Source organism: Apteryx rowi, unplaced genomic scaffold, assembly GCF_003343035.1.
Source record: "Apteryx rowi isolate R43461 unplaced genomic scaffold, aptRow1 scaffold_132, whole genome shotgun sequence".
NCBI lineage: Eukaryota > Metazoa > Chordata > Aves > Apterygiformes > Apterygidae > Apteryx > Apteryx rowi.
Window position 1 is genome coordinate 1,240,545 of NW_020447553.1, and position 13,003 is coordinate 1,253,547.

Sequence of the window (13,003 nt, forward strand, 5' to 3'; positions counted from 1 at the left end):
CGCTAATAACCGGCCCCGGGGGCATCCTCGGAGCCCCTTCCGGGGAAGGGCCAGGGGCCGGGACATAAAGGCTCTGTTTTTCCTGGGAAAGCAGCTCGGCGGGGCTGCGCGTTCGCTCCTGGGTGTTGCACGAACGGCGGGTGGGAGGCCCGGCCGCCCGGCAGGGGACAAAGTCTTCGCGCGGGGCAGCGCTCGCGGTGCCGTTTCCTCCCGCCCGCCGCGAGGGCTCCCGGCAGCGCCGAGGGGGCCGCGGCTTCGCCGGAAAAGGCAGCTCGGCAAACTCGGCTCGCGGTCCCGCTGTGGGAAACGTGGCACCTGTTGCCGAAACGCGTTGCCCTGTGTCGCCCCGCTCATGCCTGCGTCACGAATCGACGCCTGCCGGCTGCCCGAGCTTGCTCCCCGCAATCCTGTTGCCACTAAATCCATCCCGGCAGCTCCGTCAGGTGCTGCCGGAGGGGATGGAAAGGGCTGGTGGCTCCGCTCCGCAGCGGCAGCGGCCGATCCGGCGGAGTCGGCGGCCGATACCTTCCCCACCGCGGCGTTAACCTTCCCCCCGAGTCGCTCCTCCCTGCTCGCCCCGGCGGAGGAGACGGTCTCCCCGCTTGCAGGAGGGGTCCCGTTTTGGCGGGGGGACATCGCGCTCCCGACGGGTCCATTCTGCGCGTCCCCTCGGTCGTTCGGAGCCCTTCCACCTGCGGCTCGCGGGAGCAGCTCTCTGGCCGCTTGGAGGAAGGACGGAAACGACCTGCTCCGGGCTCCCGCAAAGGGGCAGCGGAAAGCGGGAGCCCGGGAGGCGGGAGGCGAGCGGCGTTTCGGCGGCGCTGGGTTTCGCGGCTATTGGGGTCTTGCTGCTCCCGCGGCCTGACCGGGGGCTTGTGCCCCGCAGCAGGGCGACCGTCCGCATCCTCGGGCGCTGCACCGCGGCACCCCGGCTGCTGGATCCCTCCAGCCGCTCCAAGCCCCCGGCACGTGCAGCCCCGGAGGCCGAGGGGAGCGGAGAGCGGAGGCGGCAGCGGGAAGCAGCAGCTCTAATCCGTTTAGCAAAGCGCTTGCTTGGCCCTTTCCAGCAAGCGGCCGGGAGGGACGGCGCAGCTCCCCCAAACCTCCTCCTCCCGGCTTCCCGAGCCCCCTCCGGAGGGATCTCCCCTGGCAGAGATGCCATTAGGCTGGAAACAGGGCTGGTCCCCCCCCAAATTTGGGGCTGAGCTTGAGCCGGAAAGCCAGCGCCCTGTCTGCATAAGAAGTTTGGAATTTGCTCCGAGCGAGGGGCAGGGAGACGGTCCGCAAAAACCTACTTCATTTCTCAGCAAATCATCACCAGCGCGGAGAGAGGGGGGGGGAAAAGCCGCGCTCCGGGAGGAGGCCGCCCCGGCGTCCCGCTCTGCCCCCCGGGGACACCCGCTCCCTGCGGCACCCGCGGGAAGCCCTCGCCGCCCGCGATGCCGCGGCGCCGGAGCAGCCGCCGGCGCTGGCACCTGCCCCGACCCCCCCGGGCGCCCGGGGACCGCGGGCCGGTACCTTGGCGCAGAGGCTGCGGGGGCGGCGGGCAGGTGGCGGCGGGGCGAGATGCGGCCGCCGGGGCGGCCCGGGCGCCCGGCGAGCTGGCAGGGAAGCCCGGCCGGCTCCGTCTCGCTCCGGCTGGCGCTGCACATTGGAAGGAAGGTCACAGCAGATGGGGAGGAGGGGGGTAAAGATCAGCACGGAGATTAGAGAGGCATTTTTAGCCAGCCAATCGCCGCCCCGGCTCGCCGTAATGACTCCTTCGCGGCACAAGGTGACAACATTACTGCAGGAGCGGCAAGGAATAAGCCTGGAGCCCGGCTCGGCCCGGCCGCGGAGAGGCGGCTGCGGGGTCCCCCTGCCTGCAGCCCCCCAGCTCCTCGCTCCTTCATTTCCTCGCTCTCTTTATTTCCCTTGCAAGCTCTTATTTGCAGCCTCCTTCCCCGCTCGCCTCCCCCTGCTCTCCCCCGGGGCCGATTCGGGGGGGTCCCCGCGCTGCAAAGCCTCTCGGGGTCCGGCTGGGGGAGGTTGCAGGGGGCAGCAGCCTTCTCCCCGCTGCCACCAGCGGGAGCCCGGCCCTGGCTCTCCCGGGACATTTCAATCTCCGGATGAGGCAGGAGCAGCCCCGGTGCGGGAGGGGAGGACGCGGCGGAGCCCCGGGTGCCGGGAGAGTGTCCCGCTGACGCCTGGCCGAGGCGCGGGCGGCCTTGCCCGGCCCAAAGGGCAGCGCTGGCAGCAGCGGGGATGAAGGCAGCAGGTCGCCCTGGGGGGGGTGAGCGGCGAGCGGCGAGCGCAGGTGCACGGAGGCTCAGTGCCCGGGTCGGCTCCGAAAGCACCGTGTCTCACCAGACCTGCTTTAAGGAAAAACCTGAAGGTTTTCCTCCGTAAGGGGAGCCAGGCTCACCCGGCTCCTCCTAATGGCAGAAGAGCCCCGAGCCTGGAGGTGCACAAAGCCGGTTTCTCTCCAACACGTGCCGGTGTCCAGCGAAATTGTGCTCCTCGGAGCAGGGTGCTGCAGGGTGCAGGAACCGCCCGGTCCGGCACTGCCCAGGTTTTGGGTCAGCCCGTCCCAAGCGTTTGCCAGTTGCCAAAGCCGCGCGGCGCCCAGCGGACGTGCAGAGCCCGAACCCCAGCGTGAACGTGCCGATGCCGTGGGGAGCTCTGCGGGCGCCTTTCAAAGCAGCCCCGGGAGCAGTGCGAGCGCTGCGCCCCGCTGCTTTCTGCTGCTCCTCGGGTCTGACCGGCTCCCTGCCAGCCGAAAGCGATAGGGATGCAGGGGTCCGGCGGCACAGCAGGATGTGGGCGGACACACGCAGAAAGATGAAAGGCAAGTGCACCCTGCGCTGCAACCAGTGCAGGAAGGGAAGGAAAAGGCCTTTTCCTTATTCCTGCCCCGGCCAAAAAGATGATGGGAGCTGAGCCTTTCACAGAAAGGGCCTCGTCCCGTCCTGCTGGACACGCAAAAGGACGGGAGAGGACGGAGGAGCGGATGCGGCATCGCCACCCTGTCCCGGGTTCGGCTCTGTGCCGGCGCGGGGGTTGCGGAGCTGGACTGGGGGAGGCCGTGGGCAGCCCAGCTGCCCTCCGATCTCCTGGCTGGGGTCATGTGGGGCGCGAAAGGGACTTTGCGTGCCTTCAACAAGCCCCAAGCCCTTTGCTCGAGCACGTGAGCCGGCAGATCCGGGTGTGTGTCCCACGGCTTCCCCATGCCTGCAAAACCCATCCTGTCCCCTGGGATCCCAGCCAGGGCTTTACGGCCCGGCTCCAAAGGGCACTGCAGGCTGCGTCGCCTCCTCCTCGCCTTTGGCTCTTCCCTGCACGGCCTGAGGGAAAGGGCAGGGCTTTCCGCAGGGATGCCGTGCCGCAGCGCTAGGCACCGGCCTGGGCTTCCCATGGCAGCAGTGGCTATGCTGCGGTCCAAGCGGACAGGCAAGAGCTCGGACCCGATCGGAACGCCTGTGTGCGGGGCAGGGGCCTGAGGCCAGAGCAGGGCTGGCAACATGCCCCAGGACACTAATCCCCCCTGGCGCCAGGGTGCGCAGGGTGATCCTGGCAAACTGCCTCTGCCATGAGAAAAGGAGCTGGCGCTGCAAATCCGATCGGGCCCAGACACGTGTGGCCGCGGGGGTCCCCGCTGCGCCGAGCGGGACAAGTAACGGGTGCCGCTGCATTTCGGCTGCCGCAGCCTCCCGGAGCCCGAGTGAGCAGCAGAGACATGTGGCAGCATGCTCATTCCTCCCTGGCCTGACTTAAAAATGGTTTTCCTGAACCCCTGGGATCTCCAAATCCCCCACGGAGACCCAGGGGGTGGCATCGCGGGGCCCCGTGCAGCAGCATTCCTCGCGGACGGGCTGCGGCAGCCGCCTGGCGAGGCAGCAGCTGGCTGGTGCTGGAGGCCGGCACGACCCCCCCAGGCACGGGCTGTATTTCCTTACTCGCCTGATGAAATATTTAAAGGCGCTGTTAAATGAAGCCCTGCCTGGTCTTGCCTGGGGAGCGGGGGAGCTGTTTCTCTGTTTCTCTTTGCTCCGGCACCCTGCGGATGGGGATCAGGGAGCCTCCTACTGCCTAAATCCAGGGCAGGTTTCTGCAGGGGGGGGATTTAGGAAGATTTAGGAAGGCCCAGGCTGCTGGCTTGGTCCCGCAGTGCGGGATTCCTGCCCCGGATTTCCCTGGCCAGGAGAGCCCAGGGCAGCTGGGACACCCGCAGGCTGGCGTGGTGCATGCACCGAGTGCCCCAGGCCTCTGCTGCCCGCCCTGTCCCCCAGGCGAAGCCGGGGCACACGGGGACACCAGAAATGCCCTCCTGTGGCAACGAGCCCCCCAAACACTGCACAAAACGTTGGTTTTGCTCCAAAAAGAGGAGCACGGTTTGCTCCCCATGGGCTAGGCCTCACGCTGTGTTGCCCTCTTGGCGCCAGGGGCGAAGGAGGGAGCGCCCGGGGCCGGGGGCGCGGAGGGGCAGCACAGGGCAGCGTGACCGGGGAGGAGCCAGCGGAGAGGGCGGCTCTCGGCGGCGAAACCGGCCCCGCGGGCGGGCTGGTGGCGCGTTTCCAATCAGGCACCGCCGCGGACACCCCGCTGCCGGGCCCGGCGGGGGCCTTGACGCGCCTCCCTCAGGCACCGCCGCGGACACCCGCCGCGCCAGGGGGCCTTCCGGAGGCCGGAAGCGGCCGCGCTGCGCAGGCGCCCTCCTTTCCGCTCGTGGGCCCGCCGCTGCCGCCACGGTGAGGCCGCGCTCCGGGCCCGCATCGGCCTCGTATCGGCGCCATCCCGGGGCGGCGCTGCGGGGCCGCCGCTCGGCAGCGGCGGGGCAGCTGCGGCCCGGCCCCCCGCGGGGGTATTTCCGGGGCGGGGGGAACCCAGGCCCGAGTCTGCGGGGCGGGAGCGGCCGGGAGGGGGTAGGCCGCACGGGGAGCCCGGGGGGGCCGTTACCGGTGGAGCCAGGCCTCGGCGCTGGAGGCCTGGGGGCTCCGGGGCTGCGCTGGGGCGGCTGCTGGGGCTCGCACCCGGGTCCTGCCCTGCCCCCCGGGGGTAGCCGGACTGCTGCTGTTCGGCAGCTCCGTGCCGCCGTCTGCACCGGGAGCTTTGCCGCTTCCCTCTGCCCGGGAGCGGCAGGCAGCGTCGCCTGGGTTGCGGTGTCCCTTGGCGCGGGTGCGAGCGCTGGTTAGCAGCGGGGTGCGCCGGGCCCCGTGCGAGCGAGGTGTGCTGCCCGGCGGTACCGTGCCCGTCCTCACCGGGGAGCTCGGAAGGATCCCTCCCTCCGGAGCAGCAGCGCAAATGAGCAACAGCAGCGCGACAAGTGTTATCGGGTACCTGGCATTAAGGTGTAGCCGAAGCAGGCATTGCTCCGAGCTGTGTCCTTGCCCCACTTGTGTCAGCTCCTGCCTCTTGTTCTGTCTGACTGGTACCAAACAGTTTGCAGTCTTTACTGTGGCTGTGTAGTCTCGACTTATCTTTAAAAATCAAAACTTGGGGCTGCTCTATTTTTTTTCCCAGTAAAGCAAGCGGAAAGCATGGCCAGAATCTCAGATATTAAAATCTAGTTCAAAAAACATCTTCTAGGAGACAGTCGTGTTCGTAGTTTTACTTAGTATTAGGCTTTTCGTACAAATTTAACTCGTTGTTTTATTACTTCTGGTAGATGTTAGATTCATGAAAGCATTTAGTTTCACTCAGCAAAATTTACCGTCTCCTGCTTATCTCTTGTTTAGATGTTGATGCCCAAGAAGAACCGAATTGCCATCTACGAACTCCTTTTTAAGGAGGGAGTGATGGTAGCCAAGAAAGATGTCCACATGCCCAAGCACCCCGAGCTAGTAGACAAGAATGTGCCCAATCTCCATGTCATGAAAGCCATGCAGGTAGGGGGGTGAGGTTGTGCTGTTTGGGCTGGGCTGTGAGGTGGTTGTACAAGCTTGTATATGGATAAATGTTGCCAGATGTTACCTTGCATTTACTGTTTCTTACCTTGTTACAGTTGCTTTCCTATTTTCCTGATTACTGACACATTTCCTGTTTACTTGTTTTATTGATCTATTTACACAGACTGTAGAAGACTGTTTTCTTTTTAGCTGATGCAAATCCATAGTCCTCTTTTTAGCTGATGCAAATCCACAGTCCTCTTTTTGAAGCTGTGCTATCTTTGTGTGTGATAACCTTAAATTTTCCTTTGGAACCGGAATGTGAGTGATGCTGTAGTTCTGTCTTCTGCATGTGAACTTTTATTTATTTTTATTCTGTTATTCCCCATTTATTGTTGATAAGCTCTTCTGTTAACAGAGAAAAATATCTACTGATATTGATCGGAGATGTTGAATGATGATAAAGATCATACACTTAACTAAAAAGTAACTGAGAATTCTCTCTCTAGTCTCTGAAATCCCGTGGTTATGTGAAAGAACAGTTTGCGTGGAGGCATTTCTACTGGTACCTGACCAACGAGGGCATCCAGTACTTGCGCGATTACCTTCACCTTCCCCCTGAGATTGTGCCTGCAACCTTGCGCCGTAGCCGCCCTGAGACTGGCAGACCGCGGCCCAAAGGTAAACTGTGCTTGAGAGGTGACTACTGTGTCTACAGGGGAGAGCATGTAATGAAGTTAGGCCTGTTGGACAACGTAACTTTGGAGGATAGTCAGCTGAACATGAGCTCCCAGTGCAGACTGGCATGGATTACTATGATTCTTGGATACATAAACCTGAATAGACTAAATAGAGACATACAAGTTTTATTGCTTTGTATTTGGTGCTAGTGTGATGGTTACTGGACTACTGAAGAACTGGAGAGCACTGAAGAAAGCTGTGAAATGGAATAAAAGACTGGGAGGAGTGCTTTGAGTGTGGGACATAACCTTTCCATGATTAGTGACTTGAATGACTGAGTGCAGGCCTGCTGAAACCTCGGACTGTGAGTCTAGATGGTAGCTAGTGCCCAGACAGATGTCACTGAGGTCCCAGACAGAGGATGTCCCTAGTTAGCCAGAAGACTTTTTACAAATCATTCTTGTCTTTTGGGAAGAACCTGCTGCACATTGCTGCAGCTCTCCATCGGGAAGGCAGCGTAGGGGTTGTCTGTCTAGTCCAGCAGATAGAGAGAACCTTGTCTCTGCTTGAGTTATACTTAGAAGAGCTACCTGAGGGGCTGTTGTGTAAGACTTGAGTAGCCTTGCCTAGGATTGCCAATACATGGAGCAAACTTGCTTTTCAGTGTAGCATTCAGTGGCAGAAAGCTGAAACTAAGCGTAGGTGCTGCATGTACTTCAAATGGGGATTTGTCTGTGGCACTTAGGACTGGTTGAATGTCCACAGTGCTGGCTTTATCATGTGCTTTTAACATGCTGTTAGGCAAGGCAAGTCCTTAAAGCTGCCTTCAGGTTTAAGTTTTAAACAAATGTATGTAGTATGTTTTGTTTGTAGTTCTGATTTTCTTCATGGGTTTTTCATATCCCAAAGAGAAGTGGAGATGCTAGTCATGCAAACATATCTACCAGTGTTGATTTCTCGAGTTGCCTGCAGCTGCCTCTTCGCAGGCATCTCCTTGTAAAATGTTGTAGTGCTTCCTGCAAGTATCCAAAATGTATTGCTGAGAGGTGTGTTTTTGGGTTGCAAATAGCAACTTTAAAAAATAAAGGGGGGCTTACAAATCTCCCTGTTTTGCACACTAGGTAGAACGTACCCTTTTGGGTACTTGTTTAACAGCCTAGGAATAGTATAGGAATCATTTTGATATCCTTTGGAATATCAAAATGATGGGCAGTGTTATATAGTAGCACAGTAAAAATAAACTTTAGATGAATGTGATCAAGCCACTGTGCCCTTCAGTTCAGTTCTGAAAATGTTACTCTGTTCTAAGGTAATAATTAGAGTGGGAAGGATGGTTACATTGCTTGTATGCATTTGGAAATGACGTGTGAAATCCCTTCTGCTGGTTTTCCTGTTTTTTTCCTGTTTTGTTTTTTTTTGTCCAGTAGCAGGAAAGAAATACCACAATGTAGAGCACAAATTATAAAATGTCAAATTGTCCAGAGCGTCCTTGTGACCAAAACTTCTGCAGTCTGTTACAGAAGGGAGAGAGAAAATTACTGCAGCCATGGTTGGCAAAATAGCATTGCCAGGTCTCTAGGGGTAAGAAATGTTACTTCTCCCTTGAGGAAGGAGACAGTGGGTCTTCTGCCTTACTTGTGTGGAGTTGCCTCTTCTGTTTACAAAAGATAACTTTGTTGTAGGATGTCATTCTACCCTTAAACAAGGACTCATTCTGTGAAGGGAGGGACTGCATTACAAAGCTCTTTCTAATATACAATAGGAGTCTTTTTCACGCTTCTGGGCTACATCATATTCCAGTCAACAAGCACTGTACACCCCACTCGGGACAGAATCTGTGTCAATGTGTGTGTATGTGGTGGGGGAGTTTTGCCTGCAAATCCTTCAACTTTGTCAGCCAAACAAAACTGCAGCATCATTTGCTTCGAAAGCAAGAACTGCATTGAAATAGGAAGATGATAGTTTATCTGATCTCTGAGGAGCGTTGGAAGTTACCCTATGTAGTCTTCAGAAGCTGTGTTTATCCAGTGAGCTAAAGAAACTGCATATCTAATGGGAGAGTGGGGCTTTTTCCTGGCGAAAATTTGCTGAGGGTTTCTTGTTGTGAGGAAGCTTCATTTACAGCATCACAGGCCTTGTCAGTGCCTTGCCAGTGACCTCATTCAGTCCGCTTCTTACTGGGGTTAGCTGGTCCTGCTGCAAGAATTGTTTGTTGCTACAGTGCTGTTTCTCTGTGGACTAGCTGCTTTAGACTGCAGCACAGCAGGAATCGGAGACGTGTGTGGAAGGTGATGCAGAATCCAAACTTGTAAGTTTTGCTTGACCTTAGGGGTTTTTTGGTCTTTTTTTTTTTTTTTTTGGTACTTTCATGCAGTGCTACCAGTTCTCTCAAGCGACGCTTGATGCAAAAATTGAAACGTTTAGTCTAAAGTAGATTTTAGCCTACTGTGTATTTGATATTTGCAGTTTGTCTGCTACACATGTAATTGAGCTGTTAGAAATGAAGGATGGACAGATCTGAAGGAAAAAAAAAAGTTTAACCCTAACAGAAAAGAGGGATGTAGAAGCAGTTGTAGGATAAGTTAAATAATCTCTTGGCACATCTGTGCTTAGTGTTTCTCTTTGTTTTAAAAGCATCTATTATAAGAACTGATTTTATATGGGAAAGCTAGTGTCTATAGTGTAAATCAAGCCTACAGAAAAAACATGATTCATGGGTTTCTTGCAGCACATTTGAGACTGCTGGTACACTGTGGTGTCATACAACAACCAGCCTTTACTCTGTTTTACTGCTTGGGCATAAGGCCTTGGTCTGGTGCTGTTGGAGAGTATTTCATCATTGGTATTCCAGGGGAACTCCGTGAGAGTTGCGCAGAGGCTGGCAGACAACTGGATTTGTTTCTTTCCTACAGGTGTTCTGTCCAATATTAATCTGATGTTACATAGATAATCTGCTCTTAGTTTTATTAATCTATTCCATTTTGGAGGATTTGTGATACCGATAGTGTAGCTGTATTTTTAGGTTGGGATGGGAATGTCATGCAATTTGTGGTTTAGCTAAGAAGGAGCTTGTCAGACATGACAAATTCCCCTATTTCTGGGATTTTGGTTTTTTTGTCTTCATTTTTGGCCCTTATTTGAAGCAAGTGCTGTAGCTGTGTTTGCCAGTAGACTGTTGTTGAGATGATACTGTAAATCCAGTTTTTACATTATTTATGACTTCAACCCACGTACAAACTTACACAGTTAAACAGATTTCACTCTTAAAGTGAAGCTTTCCTTACAATATCACTTCTTTGTTTACATTTATATATACTAAGCTGTCTAAGGTGCAGCTATGCTGGTAGGTCTGATGCTTCAGTGCAGGTTTTTTTTTTTATTTTGCCACCTTCAGATGCAGGGTCACACACGAAATGAAACACGAAATGTTCGTATAAACAGTGTATTTGACTGATGTTGCTGTTTTCGCTTACAGGTCTGGAAGGTGAACGCCCTGCTCGTCTTACTCGGGGAGAAGCTGACAGGGATACTTACAGACGCAGTGCCGTTCCACGTGAGTATTTGTCATGTTGCTGTGTGAATATCAGGCTGAGCTTGCTGTTTGTGCAGCTTATCTCTGGGAGATTTGTCTTCAATATTGGCCTGCTTTCAAGAAGGAAATGGGGAAAATTGGACTTTTGGCATAGCTTAGGTGTTCACATAGCAGAATTGATCTGTATCTGCTTAAGGATGTGGCTTTTTTTTTAATTTATCAAGCTGAACTGTGGATTTTTTTCTGGGGTGGGTTTAGTAACTGTAACTGTCTCAATGATGGCTGTTTTAATTAGTTATATTTAGCCTCTTTTGTAGTCTCCTTTGATTGTAAACCTTTGATTTGAAGCAAGAGTTCTGTACTTGGGGAGTGGATTCTTTGGTCTGTAACTCATTCATCTCTTTCTCTCCAGCTGGTGCTGACAAGAAGGCTGAGGCTGGTGCTGGAGCAGCTACTGAATTCCAGTTTGTAAGTATTTGCCTTCAAGATTTACTTCCTGTGTTAAAGCTTTGGATAGGGGACACTGGACAGGTCATACCTGCATGCTCTTCAATGTGGTGCTTATCAGTTGTTCCATGCTGGGGTTAGGTATTTGGCCCTGATCATCTCAGGGAGGCCTGTGACTGTTATCCTTTATGCTGAACTCATTTGCTGCACTTCTGTTGGGGGAACGAGGTGATGGCCTCAGTGCTGTGACAAGAAGCCAGCGACACATTTGAGAAGCATGTTGCAATCTTTAGAGGAAATGCATTATTTTATGCTTTAGCTGTTAATGCATGGAAGGGTTTGGACATGATGCACAGAGTTGGCTTAAGATGGGTTGGGTTTGTTCTTAGTCTTGCTTTTCCGGTTAACCTGTGTCAGGCAGCTAGTCTCAAGTAGATCAGAGTTATGTGATGCTTGGAGCGGGGGGTGCATACAATGACTTCTAATGCTCTTTCTTTTCTGTTGCAGAGAGGTGGATTTGGTCGTGGACGTGGTCAGCCTCCTCAGTAGAACTTCTGCTTATGTTTTGTGTGTAATAAAATAGGTGAAAATGTCACCTGGGTTGCATCAGTGTGTGTTATTTAAACACAGAAATCTAATGCTCATGTAACAAAAGAGGTGACTCAAATTGCTAGGTGATTGGCATGTGTAACAGCAGTTGTGTAATAACCTCTGATTAGAAAACAGGTTATAAGAACTTCCTAGGTTTGGTGATAACTTGATGTAGGGTTTTGCTAGTGAGTAAAGGTGATTTATGGAGGAATGAGGAGTCTGGGTTTGTGGCAGCACTGAAGTGCTGCAGGCAGTTTTTCAAGTCTGTCTAGGAAGGCGCTCATTTCTAGTAATTTCTAGTAATGCAGTAAACCTGAGTTGAGAGACTGTTCTATATTGTAGGCAGAAAATTCAACAATTTCAGCTGTGTTAGCCTGAGGCCCTCACTGAATCAGACACAAATAATGTGTGCAGGTCAGCATTTCCTTTATCCCCATTCTGAAGTCACTGTGATAATTAACTGTGACCTAAGAAAAATGGGATGGTTTTGACAGCATCTGCTGTCTGGAGCTGAGGAGCTGGGGCAGGGAGGTGCAGCACAGACCCAGGGTCCTCTGCGGTATTCATCCTACCAGTAGATGTCACCCACAAACTAATAATGGAATAGATGCTAACTGGGAATGATTTTTCTGTTGCCTGCTCAATGATATTTTGTTCTAGGACAGCCTTAATATCACAGAAGTGCTGAACACTGGAAGATGAAGTTGGATTATAGCCGAGTGGAAAAGGAACTGACTCCAGTTCTGGTTTAGGGGGGAGGAAATAATGGGCATGTGATTCTTCTGATTCCAAGGGAATTTGAACTGTAGGTGTTAACTGTCACTTGGGGGAGATTAGGTGTTTCAAATTTTTATTTTAACTGTTCCATCTGCCTCTGAAATTTGTAGATTGCGATTTAGCCAAACATAATCCAGGCAAAACTGTTGAATCCCAGATGACTGGGTTTAGCAGGGTGCACTTTACAGTCTAGTTCCTAGTGGCAGTGTGCATTAAAGAAACTTTTTTTTAAGCTTTGCTAGCAATATTCTTGACCTTCTGAGTTGTCCAGATCTGCTAGGGCTTTTCATTCAAGGTTCTGCTTATTTTATCTTACATTGTAGTGGTAATGCTTATATTTGCTACTATGCATTTATAATTGTGAATCTATGTGGGAAGCCAGTGTTGTGCTCAGCAAATGTTTAACCTCATGTGAAATTAAGCAAAATCTCTTGGAGTACTTAAGGAAGCATGTGGCAGTTGTTATTAAATACTGAATAACGATGGGGTTTTCTTTTTCTTTTTTTTTCCTAAAAGGACATTTGAGTCACTGAAGGGAAGATCCATGTGAACGAATATAGATGGCTTTTGTCTTGGGGTGAAGAACATTAGTCTACTTTTAGACTCTTTCAAGAAGGAAATGTTACCTTCACTTTTTAAAATCTCTTACTACTTTCCTAACCTGCCAGTCTGTTCAGCCTGGGACTGGCTGAATCCTCATCCTTTCAAAGGGGGTGTGTGTGTGTGGTTTTGTTTTTTTTTCTCTTTTAGCATTAGGCCCTCTGAGCTGATGGGGTCTGAGAAATGTGGCCATTAACGATGTCTCCTTTCTGGATGGTGCCTCCCCTGGATGCCGTTTAGTGGAATCCACACCGGGCAAATGACAGTTTTATTGGACAAATGCATGGAGTCACAAGATGGGCCTGATATCCTCCGTTTTTGACTATATCTCCCATTGCAGAGAGGGAGACCAGGCTGAATCTAAAACAATACTGGGCAAATAATGGTTAGAGAAGTACTCAGGTGCTTGCCAGGATTTTTTTTTTTTTTGCTTTGAAGCGGTCAACTCTTTGGGCAGGTTCCCCCTTTTTTGTGGACTGCGCGGTGGCACTGCCGGGCTGCAGCTGCCCTG

At 53.3% G+C, this 13,003-nt stretch overlaps 1 protein-coding gene across 7 annotated transcripts; it reads left to right on the forward strand.

Annotated features, from left to right (window-relative positions):
* Positions 1-4,618: 4,618 nt before the first annotated feature.
* Positions 4,619-11,119, forward strand: LOC112961485 (40S ribosomal protein S10). 7 transcript variants are annotated; one of them, XM_026056741.1, is made up of 7 exons: positions 4,620-4,727; positions 5,715-5,864; positions 6,374-6,545; positions 8,056-8,126; positions 10,021-10,098; positions 10,490-10,545; positions 11,032-11,119. In XM_026056741.1, exons 2-7 carry the CDS (start codon positions 5,715-5,717, stop codon positions 11,105-11,107), a joined length of 603 nt encoding a protein of 200 aa, XP_025912526.1. In that variant the 5' UTR covers positions 4,620-4,727; the 3' UTR covers positions 11,108-11,119. The 7 variants fall into 7 exon arrangements, 2 of the variants coding, with proteins under 2 accessions (XP_025912526.1, XP_025912527.1); XR_003252036.1 differs by lacking the exons at positions 10,021-10,098; positions 10,490-10,545; positions 11,032-11,119 and adding exons at positions 8,228-8,853; positions 9,274-9,960 and having other exon boundaries at positions 4,619-4,727; XR_003252038.1 differs by lacking the exons at positions 10,021-10,098; positions 10,490-10,545; positions 11,032-11,119 and adding exons at positions 8,670-8,853; positions 9,274-9,960.
* Positions 11,120-13,003: the final 1,884 nt, after the last annotated feature.

Bases quoted from the DNA above. Each gene is read 5' to 3' on its own strand.
- LOC112961485 (XM_026056741.1), top strand. From the start codon at position 5,715: ATGTTGATGCCCAAGAAGAACCGAATTGCCATCTACGAACTCCTTTTT. The intron at 5,865-6,373 runs GTAGGGGGGTGA...TTCTCTCTCTAG, and splicing joins ATGTCATGAAAGCCATGCAG to TCTCTGAAATCCCGTGGTTA. The intron at 6,546-8,055 runs GTAAACTGTGCT...AAACTTCTGCAG, and splicing joins TGGCAGACCGCGGCCCAAAG to TCTGTTACAGAAGGGAGAGA.